Source organism: Acartia tonsa, chromosome 4, assembly GCF_053477335.1.
Source record: "Acartia tonsa isolate MP-2025a chromosome 4, ASM5347733v1, whole genome shotgun sequence".
Lineage (NCBI taxonomy): Eukaryota > Metazoa > Arthropoda > Copepoda > Calanoida > Acartiidae > Acartia > Acartia tonsa.
The window spans coordinates 38,105,567-38,120,331 of NC_137263.1; the positions used below are offsets into that span (position 1 = coordinate 38,105,567).

Sequence of the window (14,765 nt, forward strand, 5' to 3'; positions counted from 1 at the left end):
TTTAAACCTATAGTGAATTTTGGCAGTGAATTTTTTTCTCGCAATTTATAAACTTAAAAAAGATATGATTTTATTTCTTATTTTTGTCAAATAAAAGTTGCAGTAGCTCAGGTAGTGAAATTTCATTATCAAATATGGAACAAAAACTTTCTTTTTTAGATTTCACCAATTAGGAGAGACGAGCGTGAGAATACAATTTACAGTTTGAGTTTACATTTAATGTGCTATTTCAATTATATATGGTTTTGTTATTTTAAATGAATATCACAATATTTATCACAATTTCAATGTTAATTTGCCGTGTTTAACCAAATCTACTCGGCCGGCCTCTCAGCGCACGACAGCTAGTTATTTTACATTATATGAGTGAACAAATTAATTTATTATACGTGTCTGTGTCAAAAATAACGGTTTTCTAATTTTTGGATAGAACTATTTTTAAACATTTCTATATTTCGAATATTATTTTCAGACACCATGTCGAAGCTCACGTTCCGCGCTCGTACGCTGGACGTGAGCAAGCCCATGGCTATCTACAAAGCGGAGGACTTGCCCGAGCTCGCCGCTGAGAATGCCATCAACCGGGCAGTGCCCGCGCTTCCAACAGGCATGGAGAAAGAGGAGGAGACGGAGAAACATTTACAAGATATTCTTGAAGCTCAAACCAAAGGTTTAGTGAAAAAAGTTGCTGAGCTTGTTATACCTACACCTGAAGTGATAGAAGATCAGGAGTCATATGATCAGTTAATTAAAGGAAACTTTAAACAGCCCAGACAGTATATTCATGTGCAGCCACTTACTGCAGACCAGGATCTGCCAGACTATGACCTGGACGAAGAGGACATGAAATTCTTCACAGAGGAGCTCAAAGAAAAGAGAAAATTTGAAGTTTCCTTGATAACTCTTGAAGATATGATCGACAGACTGGAAAAAAATTCTGGGCAGACTGTCGTCAGTCTGAAAGAGGCTAAAATGTTGTTAAAAGAGGATGATGATTTAATATTATGTGTTTATGATTATTGGCTGAATAAAAGATTAGAAACACAGCAATGTTTGATGCCTCAAGTGAAATGTGAACCTAATCGTGATCAAGTCCAGGGCCAAACTGCTAATCCTTACATTGCATTCAGACGCAGAACAGAGAAAATGCAAACAAGGAAAAATCGTAAAAACGAAGAGGATTCATACATGAGAATGTTAAAACTCAGACGTGATATCAACAGGGTCGTAAGTTTGTTAGATCTTCTGAAAAGACGAGAGAAACTCAAGAAGGAAAACTTGAATCTCGTAACAGAAATATTTGAAAAGCGTGTCCAGGCTGAGGATTGGGACGGCTCATTGTACGAGCAAGTCCAAATTCAAAGGCAGCCGAAACCTGCGGTCATCCAGCCGTATCCTCTCACTTCCTGGATCAATATTGGGAATGCTGAAAGCAGCCTTGGCTCTAAGAAGGAGAAGCGGATCTACAGAAAACGTAAACATAAATCTGTTTTTATGAGAAATGGTTTCCCTAACTTGCTAAAGGCTGAGCAACATCACCATCTTCTTCCCTTGATTCCTGACACACTTAGCTCAGATGATGAGAAAGCCTCCAGTATCGGGACTAAACAATCAGATATAGACATGGACGACAACGACGAAAACGATGGACCTTTCACTTTCCGTCGCAAGGCGGGTGTAGAATATCTAGCTCCTTCAGATGATCTTTTCGCGGATTTTGATAACCCTGAACCGCATGAAACTTTCCTTCCATTGATGATCCCGCTTGATCTTAGCCGGAGTCCAGAATATGTTGGGTTTTGTCGACGAAGAGTTGGGCGAGGTGGAAGGCTGGTTATTGAGCGACTTCCATCTAAGTGGGATGCTCCTTCACAATCTGATTATCTGTATGGAGATGATCACCGTCTAATTCGACCTTTGACTCCAGATAACCAAAAGTTTATTGATTGGGACCCGTACAGAGGATTAGATCAACAAGTGTTTTAAACTTGAATAGAATCATTCTCTTTGCTAATTATGCTAAATTATGTGTTTGATTAAATAACAATCCTGTAAATAAGCCTTTATAGACTCATAACATTTGCTATCACTAGTACAAATAGTAATGTAGAAATATCTTTTCGTTCTTACTTACCTTAAAAATAATGTAATTAAGGGGGGGGGAAGTTCTGCCACTTTCGCGTAAACAGTGTGCTGTGGACTAGGTATTGATTTTAGATTATAGGTTATTTAGGATAAAAGTTTACTTTTGGGTATTAGTTCACGTATATTTAATCATTTTTTGAATAGGTCTCCAGGTTCAGGTGCTGCAGGCTGGAAGGTCGTTTCTGGACAGGTAAAAAAATTAAAAATTTTTTGTTTGAAGAGTTAGAGAGCAACTTATAAAACAAAATATGCTTCTTTTTGAATGTTATTAACATATCTGCAGAAAAAATTAAATTCGGCCTCCAGGTTCAGGTGCTGCAGGCCTCCAGGTACACTCTGGACAGGTAAAAATAAAAAAAATTTATTTGAAGAGTTAGAGGTACACTTATTAAACCAAATATGCATCTTTTTAAATGTTATTACCATATTAGAAGAAAAAATGACAATCGGCCTCCAGGTTCAGGTGCTGCAGGCCTCCATGTACACTCTGGACAGGTAAAAATTAAGTTTTCTTATTTGAAGAGTTAGAGGTACACTTATTTAACCAAATATGCATCTTTATGGATGTTATCATCATATTTGCAGAAAAATTTAAAATCGGCCTCCAGGTTCAGGTACTGCAGGCCTCCAGGTACACTCTGGACAGGTAAAAATTAAAATTTCTTATTTGAAGAGTTAGATGTACACTTATAAAACAAAATATGCATCTTTTTGGATGTTATTACCATATTTGAAGAAAAAATGACAATCGGCCTCCAGGTTCAGGTGCTGCAGGCCTTCAGGTACACTCTGGACAGGTAAAAATTAAAATTTCTCATTTGAAGAGTTAGATGTACACTTATAAAACAAAATATGCATCTTTTTGGATGTTATTACCATATTTGAAGAAAAAATGACAATCGGCCTCCAGGTTCAGGTGCTGCAGGCCTCCAGGTACACTCTGGACAGGTAGAAATTAAAAAAATTTATTTGAAGAGTTAGAGGTACACTTATTAAACCAAATATGCATCTTTTTAAATGTTATTACCATATTAGAAGAAAAAATGACAATCGGCCTCCAGGTTCAGGTGCTGCAGGCCTCCAGGTACACTCTGGACAGGTAAAAATTAAGTTTTCTTATTTGAAGAGTTAGAGGTACACTTATTTAACCAAATATGCATCTTTATGGATGTTATCATCATATTTGCAGAAAAATTTAAAATCGGCCTCCAGGTTCAGGTGCTGCAGGCCTCCAGGTACACTCTGGACAGGTAAAAATTAAAATTTCTTATTTGAAGAGTTAGATGTACACTTATAAAACAAAATATGCATCTTTTTGGATGTTATTTCCATATTTGAGGAAAAAATGACAATCGGCCACCAGGTTCAGGTGCTGCAGGCCTCCAGGTACACTCTAGACAGGTAAAAATTAAAATTTCTTATTTGAAGAGTTAGAGGTACACTTATTAATCCAAATATGCGTGTTTTTGGATGTTATTATCATATTTGAAGATAAATTGACAATCAGCCTCCAGGTTCAGGTACTGGAGGCCTCCAGGTCAACTCTGGACAGGCAGTTAAAATATTTTTTAATACTTTTTTATTTGGACACCTTACCTGGATCCTGTTGACTGCTGGTTGTTGGTAGCCAGTTAAAAAATCCTAAATGGTTATTTTTGAATTTATAGGAATGGTTTCTAAAAAGAAAATGGCTAAATTATAATAATTTAGTATAATATAGCATTTAAGGCTCCAGACAGGCTGTAGGCGGCCTCCATGAGCCTGCTGGACAGGTAAATCAAATGTGTAATCTTTTATTTAAAAGGAAGGTATACTATGTAGAAATAGAAAAGAAACTTTATATAAAAAATTAGAGCATAAAATTTGCAATGTTATCCTAAATAATATTCACATAACTTTCGTCATTTACTTATTTCCAGTGAACAATAAATTTTTCTTCATTTTAGAACTCTGGAGGCTACCAAGAGCCTGCCTGGAACAAAAATAGAAGACTTACTTAATAAATTTTGTCATATTATTATATTTTAATAATTTTCTATTTAGAAAAATTTCCTCTAATATCAAATATTACCTGTATTGGAATTTATTTTGCCAGCGGCCACAAGCAGTCACCAGTGGTCACCTGGATCCAGGTAAGGTGTCCAAATCAAAAAGTATCAAAAAATATTATAACTGCCTGTCCAGAGTGTACCTGGAGGCCTGCAGCACCTGAACCTGGAAGCCGATTGTCAATTTACCTCCAAATATGGTAATAACATCCAAAAAGTTGTATATTTGGTTTAATAAGTGTATCTCTAACTCTTCAAATAAGAAATTTAAATTTTTACCTGTCCAGAGTGTACCTGGAGGCCTGCAGCACCTGAACCTGGAGGCCGATTGTCAATTTACCTTCAAATATGGTAATAACATCCAAAAAGATGCATATTTTGTTTTATAAGTGTACCTCTAACTCTTCAAATAAGAAATTTTAATTTTTACCTGTCCAGAGTGTACCTGGAGGCCTGCAGCACCTGAACCTGGAGGCCGATTGTCAATTTACCTTCAAATATGGTAATAACATCCAAAAAGATGCATATTTTGTTTTATAAGTGTACCTCTAACTCTTCAAATAAGAAATTTTAATTTCTACCTGTCCAGAGTGTACCTGGAGGCCTGCAGCACCTGAACCTGGAGGCCGATTGTCATTTTTTCTTCAAATATTGTAATAACATCCAAAAAGATGCATATTTGGTTAAATAAGTGTACATCAAACTCTTCAAATAAGAAATTTTAATTTTTACCTGTCCAGAGTGTACCTGGAGGCCTGCAGCACCTGAACCTGGAGGCCGATTGTCATTTTTTCTTCAAATATGGTAATAACATCCAAAAAGATGCATATTTGGTTAAATAAGTGTACCTCTAACTCTTCAAATAAATGTTTTTAATTTTTACCTGTCCAGAGTGGACCTGGAGGCCTGCAGCACCTGAACCTGGAGGCCGAATTTAATTTTTTCTTCGGATATGTTAATAACATTCAAAAAGAAGCATATTTTGTTTTATAAGTTGCTCTCTAACTCTTCAAACAAAAATTTTTTATTTTTTTTACCTGTCCAGAAACGACCTTCCAGCCTGCAGCACCTGAACCTGGAGACCTATTCAAAAAATGATTAAATATACGTGAACTAATACCCAAATGTAAACTTTTATCCTAAATAACCTATAATCTAAAATCAATACCTAGTCCACAGCACACTGTTTACGCGAAAGTGGCAGAACTTCCCCCCCCCTTACCTACCAAACCACTCTATAACGAATTGCTTTTATTTGTTTATCAAATCAATAATCTAGTGATCTCAATTTAAACAGCTAAGATTCTTACCTTCATATATTAAGTTAATATTACCAACATTATTTATTGCAATAGATTTTTTTTTGTGGGAGGTTGGGGGTTAAGTACTTCACTTTAAATGATTATGTAAAGGAAATAAATATTTCAATTGAAAATAATAGTCAAAGTTTACTTTTAACATCCAACTAAACTCAAGACTGATGAGGGTGCAATGTCCACCGAAATATATTTCAATAAATAGCTAGGAAGTATCAAGACTTTTTCACTTTATTTATTTATCACAGTCAAAGAACAATTTGACAATCGAAACTTTTATTTAACCTGGTTTTTAACCTATTTGCTTTTGTATGCTTGTTATTCAAGTAACATGAAAAACTGTTGATTTTTTAATTTAATCACCTGATTCATGAATTGCTCAAATATTTTTTCTTTATAATTTTGCCTATCAAGTAGTACCTAAATATTTTTCGTGTGATATGATTCTAGTGGGAATTAGAAGACGTAAATTGTCTTCTTATCAAGAAAAACCAATATCGATAATTCTATTTTTTTGGTGTTAACCAATAATTAGGACATCTTATTATTACTTATCTATAATTAGGTCCTGATAATTGGAGAACATGTTTTTCTTTATTTTGCCTTGGTAGTATAAAACCTTTTTTGATATTAATAACATATAAAAAGACATGATAATTGTGTGATAAGGCTCTCCCTGTGTAACCTTTGTTGTCATATTTTTTAAAGGAAATGTGAAAATATTTCAGTTTATTGTATTTATGTCAAATGATAAAATTAAATGTATCAATCATTACAAAAAGTAAAAGAAAAAAGTTACCTATTAGATTTATGTTTTCTTAATACCTACCTATACTTTTAGATAAACTATATCTTGTTGGTATTAACTTTAAATTAATTTAAACATAAATTAAAAGGCCTACTAAGTGATATTTTATATTTTTATTAAATCTGCATTATTTCATACCTACCTGGTTCAACTTAAAAATTCACGCAGTTTTATGTGTAAAACTATTTAGTCTTGTGTAATATATTATGTATAAAATATTAGTTTACATCCCTAGTACCTAGTAAACAAGCTTATTGCTTACTGCTTTACATGTCTTGTGATTCATACTGTTACCTACTCTATGTGTTTAACTGGTAATTTTTTCTTTTTTATTTGTAAGAAATAAAAGCAAAATAATCTCGGCTATATCATTGTAATTGACGCAAGGACAATATTTTACCAAAATAAAACTATTTTATGCTTAAAAAAATACCTAGTTTTTATTCATGTGCTTTATTACTTAATTTAAGATAGAATGAGAAAATATTACCAGTTTTAAGATAATCTGCGATGCAAAGGGCATTATTGGACAGTGTTCAACACTTCTAAACCTTAATCATCTGAGTATTTGTTTGTTCAGAAAGAATGTGGTTGCGATGATGCAAGTGAATCTGTATCCTGGGCCAGAGGCTGTCACTGGCACCAGTAGTTCTTCAGGCCTGGTCTCCATCTCTGATACAAGTCTGGCACTCACAGGTACACGATTCAACAAATATTTTTTAGTATTGTGGCTTTTCTGCTTCTCTATGTTTTGTGAATATGTCTGTCTGACAGATAAACCACAATTTTTTTATACTAATTAACAGATTTCAAGTCTAATTGGTCTTCAATTTATTGAGTTATAAAAAAAATTCTTTATGTTTAATTTTTTGTTGTTGTCTCTAAATGCTTAGAATTGAAATTACTACCTACCTATCTTTTTTTCATGAGAAATAAATTTTGTTTTATTTTGCTGCGTCACTTTTGATCAATGTTGCAAATGTACAGTCTTCACTGTATACTTTCATACTAAAATCATTCCTTCACATCCGAATGTTGTATTCAATCCTTATACTTGAAAACACCATAGCTAATTAAACAACAACCTAATTTTTTCTTGCAGGTACCAGCATGGTAATTGCGAGCAGCCATCCTCACCACCACAACCAACACCAGCAGCAACACCCAGCAACCAAGACGCATGGTATTGAGTCCATGGAAATGGACCATCAGGTAATTAACATTGATTTGGCACAAGTGAAAAAGTTAATTTTCTAAAATAGTAATGACAATATGCTACATAACTTTGTATTTAAATAGTTGACGTTTGTATTTGTAAAAATGCTTATACTGTGAAATGATAGATAGTAAAATCTTTAAAAATACTGACTTTGTAATATTGATGTTTAGTTTATTCATTAAAGAAAATATTTTCAGTTTGATAATTTGTTTATTCTATATTGCCTCACACCCTAGACAATGTACGTACACTTTTAATCAATGTATTAATCAGGTTGACCAGGTGGCCACCAGTGCCTCAGATATTCTTTCTCTCCACAGAAAACCTCTGGTCTCCAACAACAACGAGGTCATGTTCTCCAAAGAGATATTTACCATTGCTCAAGGTAATTTTAATATCATGTCGAAAGAAACGGGAAGTCTGTATGTAAGTTACAGAGTTTGTAACTATTTATTTGTTACCGTTATTAGCGTTTTATTTCCATTGAATAGAATACTATAATGGTCCATTGCCACATTTCTTTGATATTTTTAGTAGTGGTGATAGCGTACTTTTAAAGAAAGATCCAGGCTCACTTTATATATGATAAAGGTATATGTATAAATAATACCTACTTAAATAATAAAATATCTTTATTATTTTTGAAATATCTTTTGTTGTGTATGATATTCTAGACTTAAAGATTAAAATGAAAAAGTTAACTAAAGAAAATTTTGAAATAATGTAGGTATATGATGTAACTAATATTACCAGGTGCAGCAGAAAAACCTTGTGCTAACCATATAACTGGAAGAAGACTGATATTTAGCCAACATTTTGACTCTCTGCTTGATTCTGCTAAAGAGTATTGTATAAAAAAGGTAATAATAATCTCTCGTTTTTGTATAGAAATATATTTTCATACCAAGGTATACGCCCCTAGAGGCGTCTAGTGGGTCAGTTTTTTTTTCTAGGGGCTATTTCTCTTTTGAGTGTGGAGGAACCGTTCCGCAAAATAGTGTTAGACATTCCCTGGACTTAAATGAAGCTTCATAGAAATGAGGAACCATATCTCTTTGTAAAACTATATATAATAGGAAAGATTATTTCACATTATTTGACAAAGATACTGGCCTATTTCTAGCAAAATAGGCAAACGTTTTGTTTGTAGACAATTAAAACCAAATGTGCAAACATGACATCATTGACCACATAACACAAACTAAGTTTTGACACTTATTTTTTCACTATTATTTATATTGAACTATTTGAAAACTATGTTTTATTGTTAGGAATTTGTTGACGTGTATCTCCAATGTGAGGACGGAACTTTAGCTGCTCATGCCTTAATTCTTTCAATAGCCTCGCCCTTTCTCAAGCGGCTGCTGGAGGCCGAGTTATTATGCGGCGAGGCCAACCCTGGCAAGCTGCACGAGCCTCCAGTTCTTGTTCTGCCAGATGTGAGAATAAATCTTGTCCAGTCTTTGCTGGAACTACTATACACAGGACAAGTAATGACCCTAGAAACTCAATTCTATAGTCTTATGAAACTTATCTACGACCTAGAAATTAACGCATCCATCGATGCGGACAAAACCAGTGCTCAACCCTCAAAATTTGAACTAACACCAGTATTAAAGAATAACTCTGAATGTGACCTATGCCGGCGGCCACGCAAGCGGTCACGCGCAGATACATTTGAAAACACATTTCAATCTTTTCTATACCCGGACAATAATATGTTGATCACACGGGGTAGTTTAGATGGCAATCCAAACGGCAACAACAGTAACGGAGGAGGAATGCCTTGGCGTAGCACACCTGGCGGCTTGGCAGTTAACAGCTTGACTGCCAGCGGTGTTTGTGTGAAGCAGGAGCCTGATGAGAAGCCGAGCATGGAGGAGATGAGAGACATGAAGCGGACAATTATTAAGACAGGAGGCATGAATGGACTAAGCAGCACCGTCAATACCATGACAACCAACACGGTCAACAATAACCAGCTCGGACATTTTGTTGCGGTCAACTCTGGATATCAAGTAAGTTAATCATTTGCTGCTGTATTGTATATTAAATGCAAAAAAATAAAATAAAGGGGGGAGTTTTTAATGCGCAAATGGCACTTAGAATCCGAATTTCGTTATGAAACTTTGCATGAGTATTATAGTCCATAGTAGGTCTATTTTCTCTAAATTGAACAAAAAGTTGGAAAAGTAACTGCTACAGTGCTAACTGTTGGCGGCTCAGCCAATTAGCTTAAAAAAACGGCTAAACGGTTGAGCCATTAGCCGTTACTTTTCTAACTTTTTGTTCGATTTAGGGAAAATATACCTACAAGGATTACTCATGCAAGTTTCATTCTAAGTGCCTTTTGTGCATTGATTACGAGATAGTTGCATACCCCCCCCCCCCCCATATTATGTATTCTTTAAAGGTAAATATTTTCATATTACCCATTCCAAGTTTCGCAAGGAAATTCAGAAATATAGTGCAAATTCTTGGAATCAATCAAAACACTAGTAGACTTCAGTTATATCTATAGTTGTTAAAAGTAAAAAACCTAGGTACATTCGTTAATTAAGAAATTCAAATCAATAAGTATATTTTGAAATCTACTTTGCATAAAATGAAGATTTTTTAATTTTCTCGTCCTAATTTACATAAAATCTACAAATAACAAAAAAATAATTGAATGATAGTCAGGAGAAATAGTTTAATGTTAGCAAACCATTTTACCAATAACATCGTTATTATTCCAGGTTAAGATGGAGCTGACAGGTAACTCTGGCTCCAGTTGTCCACAACAGAACCTGTCCACCAACCCAGGTCAACAGCACAACAGTAAAGATTCCAGTAATTCTGATGATCCCCTCGCTGCTATCATGAATCAAACTATATTTGAAGGTAAAGTTTGCAACAACAAAAAAACAAGTTAGCTTCTTTAATGGGTTGTAAACTGCTATTTATTGATTTTGATAGGCATAAGTAAAATTACCAGAAAAAAAGTCGGATTTTGTCGTAGATGCCCGTTTGATCTATCAATTACTTTAAATTCATAGGTAAAAAACTTTATGAAAGCTCTCGGATGGTGACATTATTGTCTCAAATAGTCGACATATTCTATTGAAATGTTTGATGCCATGTACTTATTTCATAGGTACTTTAGATTAGGTTTTAAATTATTTTTTTTTAATTGATATATTTATCAAAAATCTCTTCCTTTAATCACAATATTAAAATGTTTCGAATTCTATTTAAAACTACCTATTTGAAATAAAGGGGGGGGGGGGGGGGCGAAAGTGACACTTTTTGAAACCAAAACTAAAAGTCAAAGGAACTCAACTAAAAAAAGAGTTACAGGTCTGACATTTGCATGGCAGTTGCTTCATAGGGGTACAATATGGAACTGTGAAGAAACGGCGACGCAACCGCCGAAAACCGCCGAGAAAAGGCAAAAAAAAATTCGGCGGGAAACGGCGGTTGCGCCGCCGTTTCTTCACAGTTCCATATTTTACCCCTATAAAGCAACTGCCATGCAAAATCTCAGACCTGTAACTTTTTTTAGTTGAGTTCCTTTGTTGACTTTTAGTTTTGGTTTCAGAAAGTGTCACTTTCGCCCCCCCCCCCCCCCCTAGACTTATTGACAAAATATTGATTATGAATTATTTTCTAGGAGAAAGTCTAAATATGTACATCCAAGTTCCTGGTAATGGCTCCAGCCCAACATTTGTTACCGCCAGCCCAACCAAACCAGCAGGAAAAAATAACCAAGGTCAAAACGAGCCACAACAGTTGGAACAACAACAACAGCAACAGCTACAACAACAACGTTCGAGCCCACAAAAGAAGGGATCTCCGGCAAAATCTAGCGGCTGTCAGGGCACCACCACAACCAGTTCTGGGGAGGAGGTGCAATGTGGGACCAGTGAACCAGGTCCTGGCAGTGACCAGGTCACCTCATACAACTGTGACAGCTGCAGCAGGGTCATGAAGGGGGAGATGTTGTTGAAGGCGCACAAGTTCCAGGAGCATCATGTCAACCCTGAGCTGGAGAATACGTCCATCCCACAGAATAAGTTTCCTTGTCGGGTCTGCTGTAAGCTCTTCACTCGGAATTCTGATGTGAAAGCGCATATACTCAGGGTACATTGTGGAGATAGAAGATATCCTTGCACTCTATGTGGTAAAAGGTAATCAATCAGATTATTTACTCTTTTATAATCATGTTTTTTATTTTTAAAAAACACAGGACACTAAAAAATTTTAATTAAAGACAGTGATGGCAATCCGAATCACTGTGCACAATTTCAATTCGGATTAGATTGTCAAAATATTGTTTCTTTGAATGTTTAAGAATTTATATAAAATGTTACATATTTATTTTATTTTAGATTTAAAGAGTCTACTCATCTGCGGAAACATCTGTACACTCATACTGGTGAGAGGCCACATTTTTGTACACACTGCAACAAGGGTTTCCAAACCAGCTCTGACCTGAAACGGCATAAGAAGACCAGAGTTCACCAGGAGAGGGTGGACCAAGCCGAAGCAGCTGGCAACAAGGATCCCGCAGCTCCAGCCACAGTCCCAACTTCTGGCGCGGCTACAGCCACAACTCTGGTAGAAAAGACTTCAAACAGCAATAGTCTTATTGAGTCTGCTAGCATGGACACTTCAAACATGGATTTTGACCGTTGGACAGACCAAGACGATGATCTTGAAAGCACTCTGGCAGGTAATGGATCCGGCGGAACAACTATCCAGGTATCAACCGGAGGAACAGTTGTTCAAGCTTCTGCGAGAAACTCTCCGTTTGCAACGATTAACCCACTCGATGCCACTCATCAGAATACATCTACCGCGGGGGTTATTTTAACCCGTGGAACAATCCACAATGATATTATCCAGAGTACCAATAGTATGCCTATCTTCACCACAACATCTCCTATAACCAACACTGAGTTTATACAAATGACGCAGCAGCCACGGTTGGTTACAACTACAAACATTCTGCTGCAACAGCAACAACAACAACAGCCAATAGTGCAGCAGATCCAGTTTCTGAATGAACCATTGCAGTTGAACTCAAGCAAGCCACCGCCATGGGTAACCCACACCAGCAGCGGTGTTATCCTACAGCATCAGGATTCCAGCACAACCGCCAGTATTGTCGGCCAGGAACTTATAGCCGGTCTATCTTCTTCTTCTCCCCTCTCTGATGTTCTCTCGAGCCTGCCCAACCAACCCTTGGGTGTGCACAATCTGACCTTGCCCAGCACAACCCTGGACTTGTCCGATATCAAGTGGGGCATACTGGACACGACAACAGGGGTGTCCACCATCAAACGGTCAGGATCCATGGAGGACGCGCATGTACAGCCAGAAAGGATCCACATTCGCGAGGATATGTAGCTCAATTTTAGTAATATGAAGTTATAAGAATCTCTTGAAGAAAAAAAACTAATTTAAACCTATTAAATGAAGTTTGCTAAACCAATGACTCTGCTCTATAAGTATTTTAATGTAAAAATTTGGATATGTTTTCATTTGTGAAGATATCTCGTCTTATACCAATCCCTTAGATTTTTATCTGTGGCTCATAGTAAAATTGATCTAATATGCATAAACCTCATGATTTTAAAACTTAAACAATGAATCATGCCCTGTACCGGTAGAATAAAACCACGATATATTTGTTAATATAAGGCTATAGTTTTTTATAACCTAATACTGCCAATACTGCTTGTATAAAATTTCTTTCATATTTATGTGTTATAGTTTAATTTTCAGATTTACTTGGACTTTTTTCGCTATGTAAATAACTCGATATTATTAAAATACTCTGTTATAATGAAAATTTTTTGTTTAGTTATTTTTTAAATGTTTATCTATGATTAAGTTATCAGAAATCTTCCATCGCAGAAGTTTCATAAAAAAAGATATCTTTAAAATTCCAAAATTAAAAGTTACTTTTTATGTTATTTCTGTCAGTGTTTGAATCTCATATTATGTTATGGATAATATCGTCCTAGTTATTTATGGTTATGATATATTTCATTTTTGAAATGGAAAGTAAAGTACCTATTATCATATTAAACATACCTAGATATTTATTTTTGTTGGCTTTCAAAAACTCAAATATTATAAAACAACAACAGAAAGAAAGTATTTTGTTTATCAAACTTAAAAATTTTGTAGAAAATTATTATTTAAAGAAGAACTAATTTTGTAATGCACAAATTAAACAATAGAGGTATTTTTTTAAAGAAGTAAAATCCATAGATATCTACGTGATAAGTAAGTGAAACTAAATCTTAAATTATAAAAAAAAAAATTAGATTTTTAAAAACTTTTTCTTTCAATGTGAAATTAGAAAATATACATACATATATTAATTTCTAATGTAAGGTTGTTATAATCTAAAAACATATCAAAAAAAGATTGTATATTTCTCACCACCCTTGTAAATTACCCTTGTGATCAAATGGCACCTAAAACTGATCTATAGATGCAGATTTCTTAAACGATTTAGTATAATCTAAAAGCTTAGGAGCTATTTTATAAATCTTTTCTGAGTGTCTTTTAATCATAACCCTTATTGATAATTGACAAATGTTATTAACTGCATGTTTTATACTCAAACTTAATGATATGTTTGCTCACGATAATCTGAAATTTTGAATGTACCTATTTTAAGCTGTATATATATTTGTAACGAAATATTCTTTTTAATTTTCCTAAATCTTCCAAGTTAACTGTTGTAAGCACAGCTTATTAACTCATGGCTATAATCCGCGTGTACCTTAGCAAAATTTACAGTTCACAACCTTCCACTCCAGTTTTTATATATAGTGCAATCAATAACCAAGGTATCTTTCTAAATTTAACATATTTTTTGTACTTTGTTATGTAAGTTGTATGTAATTATTGGTTAGGGTGAGTATTTTTGTATTTTTATATAGAATAAATTTATATTAAATATTACAAATGAAAATAAAAATAAATATATTATTATAGCATTTAGTAATTAATGTGTTATTTAATTTAAGATATGTATTATTAAGAATTTTGTCTTTCTGTGGCCTTTATTTAAAGATATGAACAACGTTCTTTTGTGTAATTTAAATGTCTTTGTAGCAAGTAAATACTGGAAGCAGCGTTGCGGAGCCGTTTGATTTTGGTGCGGCTCCGCGAAGCCGTCTGTGAAGATGGCGGCTCCGACCTAAAATCAAGAGAAACTCGACATATTT

The 14,765-nt window shown here is 34.8% G+C and overlaps 2 protein-coding genes across 5 annotated transcripts; both read left to right on the forward strand.

The window, feature by feature from the left end:
- Positions 1-450: 450 nt before the first annotated feature.
- LOC145317081 (enhancer of polycomb homolog 1-like) lies at positions 451-6,900 on the forward strand. 2 transcript variants are annotated; one of them, XM_080157968.1, is made up of 2 exons: positions 451-2,101; positions 5,473-6,900. In XM_080157968.1, the coding sequence occupies exon 1, from the start codon at positions 478-480 to the stop codon at positions 1,984-1,986; it is 1,509 nt and encodes a 502-aa protein (XP_080014094.1). In that variant the 5' UTR covers positions 451-477; the 3' UTR covers positions 1,987-2,101; positions 5,473-6,900. The 2 variants fall into 2 exon arrangements, with proteins under 2 accessions (XP_080014094.1, XP_080014095.1); XM_080157969.1 differs by having other exon boundaries at positions 451-2,051; positions 6,406-6,900.
- Positions 6,494-14,542, forward strand: LOC145317080 (uncharacterized). Of its 3 annotated transcripts, none has more exons than XR_013878897.1 (10): positions 6,494-6,631; positions 6,811-7,013; positions 7,420-7,529; positions 7,810-7,921; positions 8,290-8,396; positions 8,808-9,554; positions 10,275-10,419; positions 11,189-11,705; positions 11,907-13,978; positions 14,092-14,542. XR_013878897.1 is itself a non-coding variant. In XM_080157966.1 (9 exons), exons 1-9 carry the CDS (start codon positions 6,588-6,590, stop codon positions 12,925-12,927), a joined length of 3,006 nt encoding a protein of 1,001 aa, XP_080014092.1. In that variant the 5' UTR covers positions 6,494-6,587; the 3' UTR covers positions 12,928-14,542. The 3 variants fall into 3 exon arrangements, 1 of the variants encoding a protein (XP_080014092.1); XR_013878896.1 differs by having other exon boundaries at positions 11,907-13,556; positions 13,798-14,542; XM_080157966.1 differs by having other exon boundaries at positions 11,907-14,542.
- The last annotated feature ends 223 nt before the right edge of the window (positions 14,543-14,765 follow it).

Coding starts and splice junctions, on each gene's coding strand:
- LOC145317081 (XM_080157968.1), top strand. CDS start 478: ATGTCGAAGCTCACGTTCCGCGCTCGTACGCTGGACGTGAGCAAGCCC.
- LOC145317080 (XM_080157966.1), top strand. CDS start 6,588: ATGTCTTGTGATTCATACTGTTACCTACTCTATGTGTTTAACTG. Junction 7,530..7,809: donor CCATGGAAATGGACCATCAG/GTAATTAACATT, acceptor TGTATTAATCAG/GTTGACCAGGTGGCCACCAG. Junction 8,397..8,807: donor AAGAGTATTGTATAAAAAAG/GTAATAATAATC, acceptor TTTTATTGTTAG/GAATTTGTTGACGTGTATCT.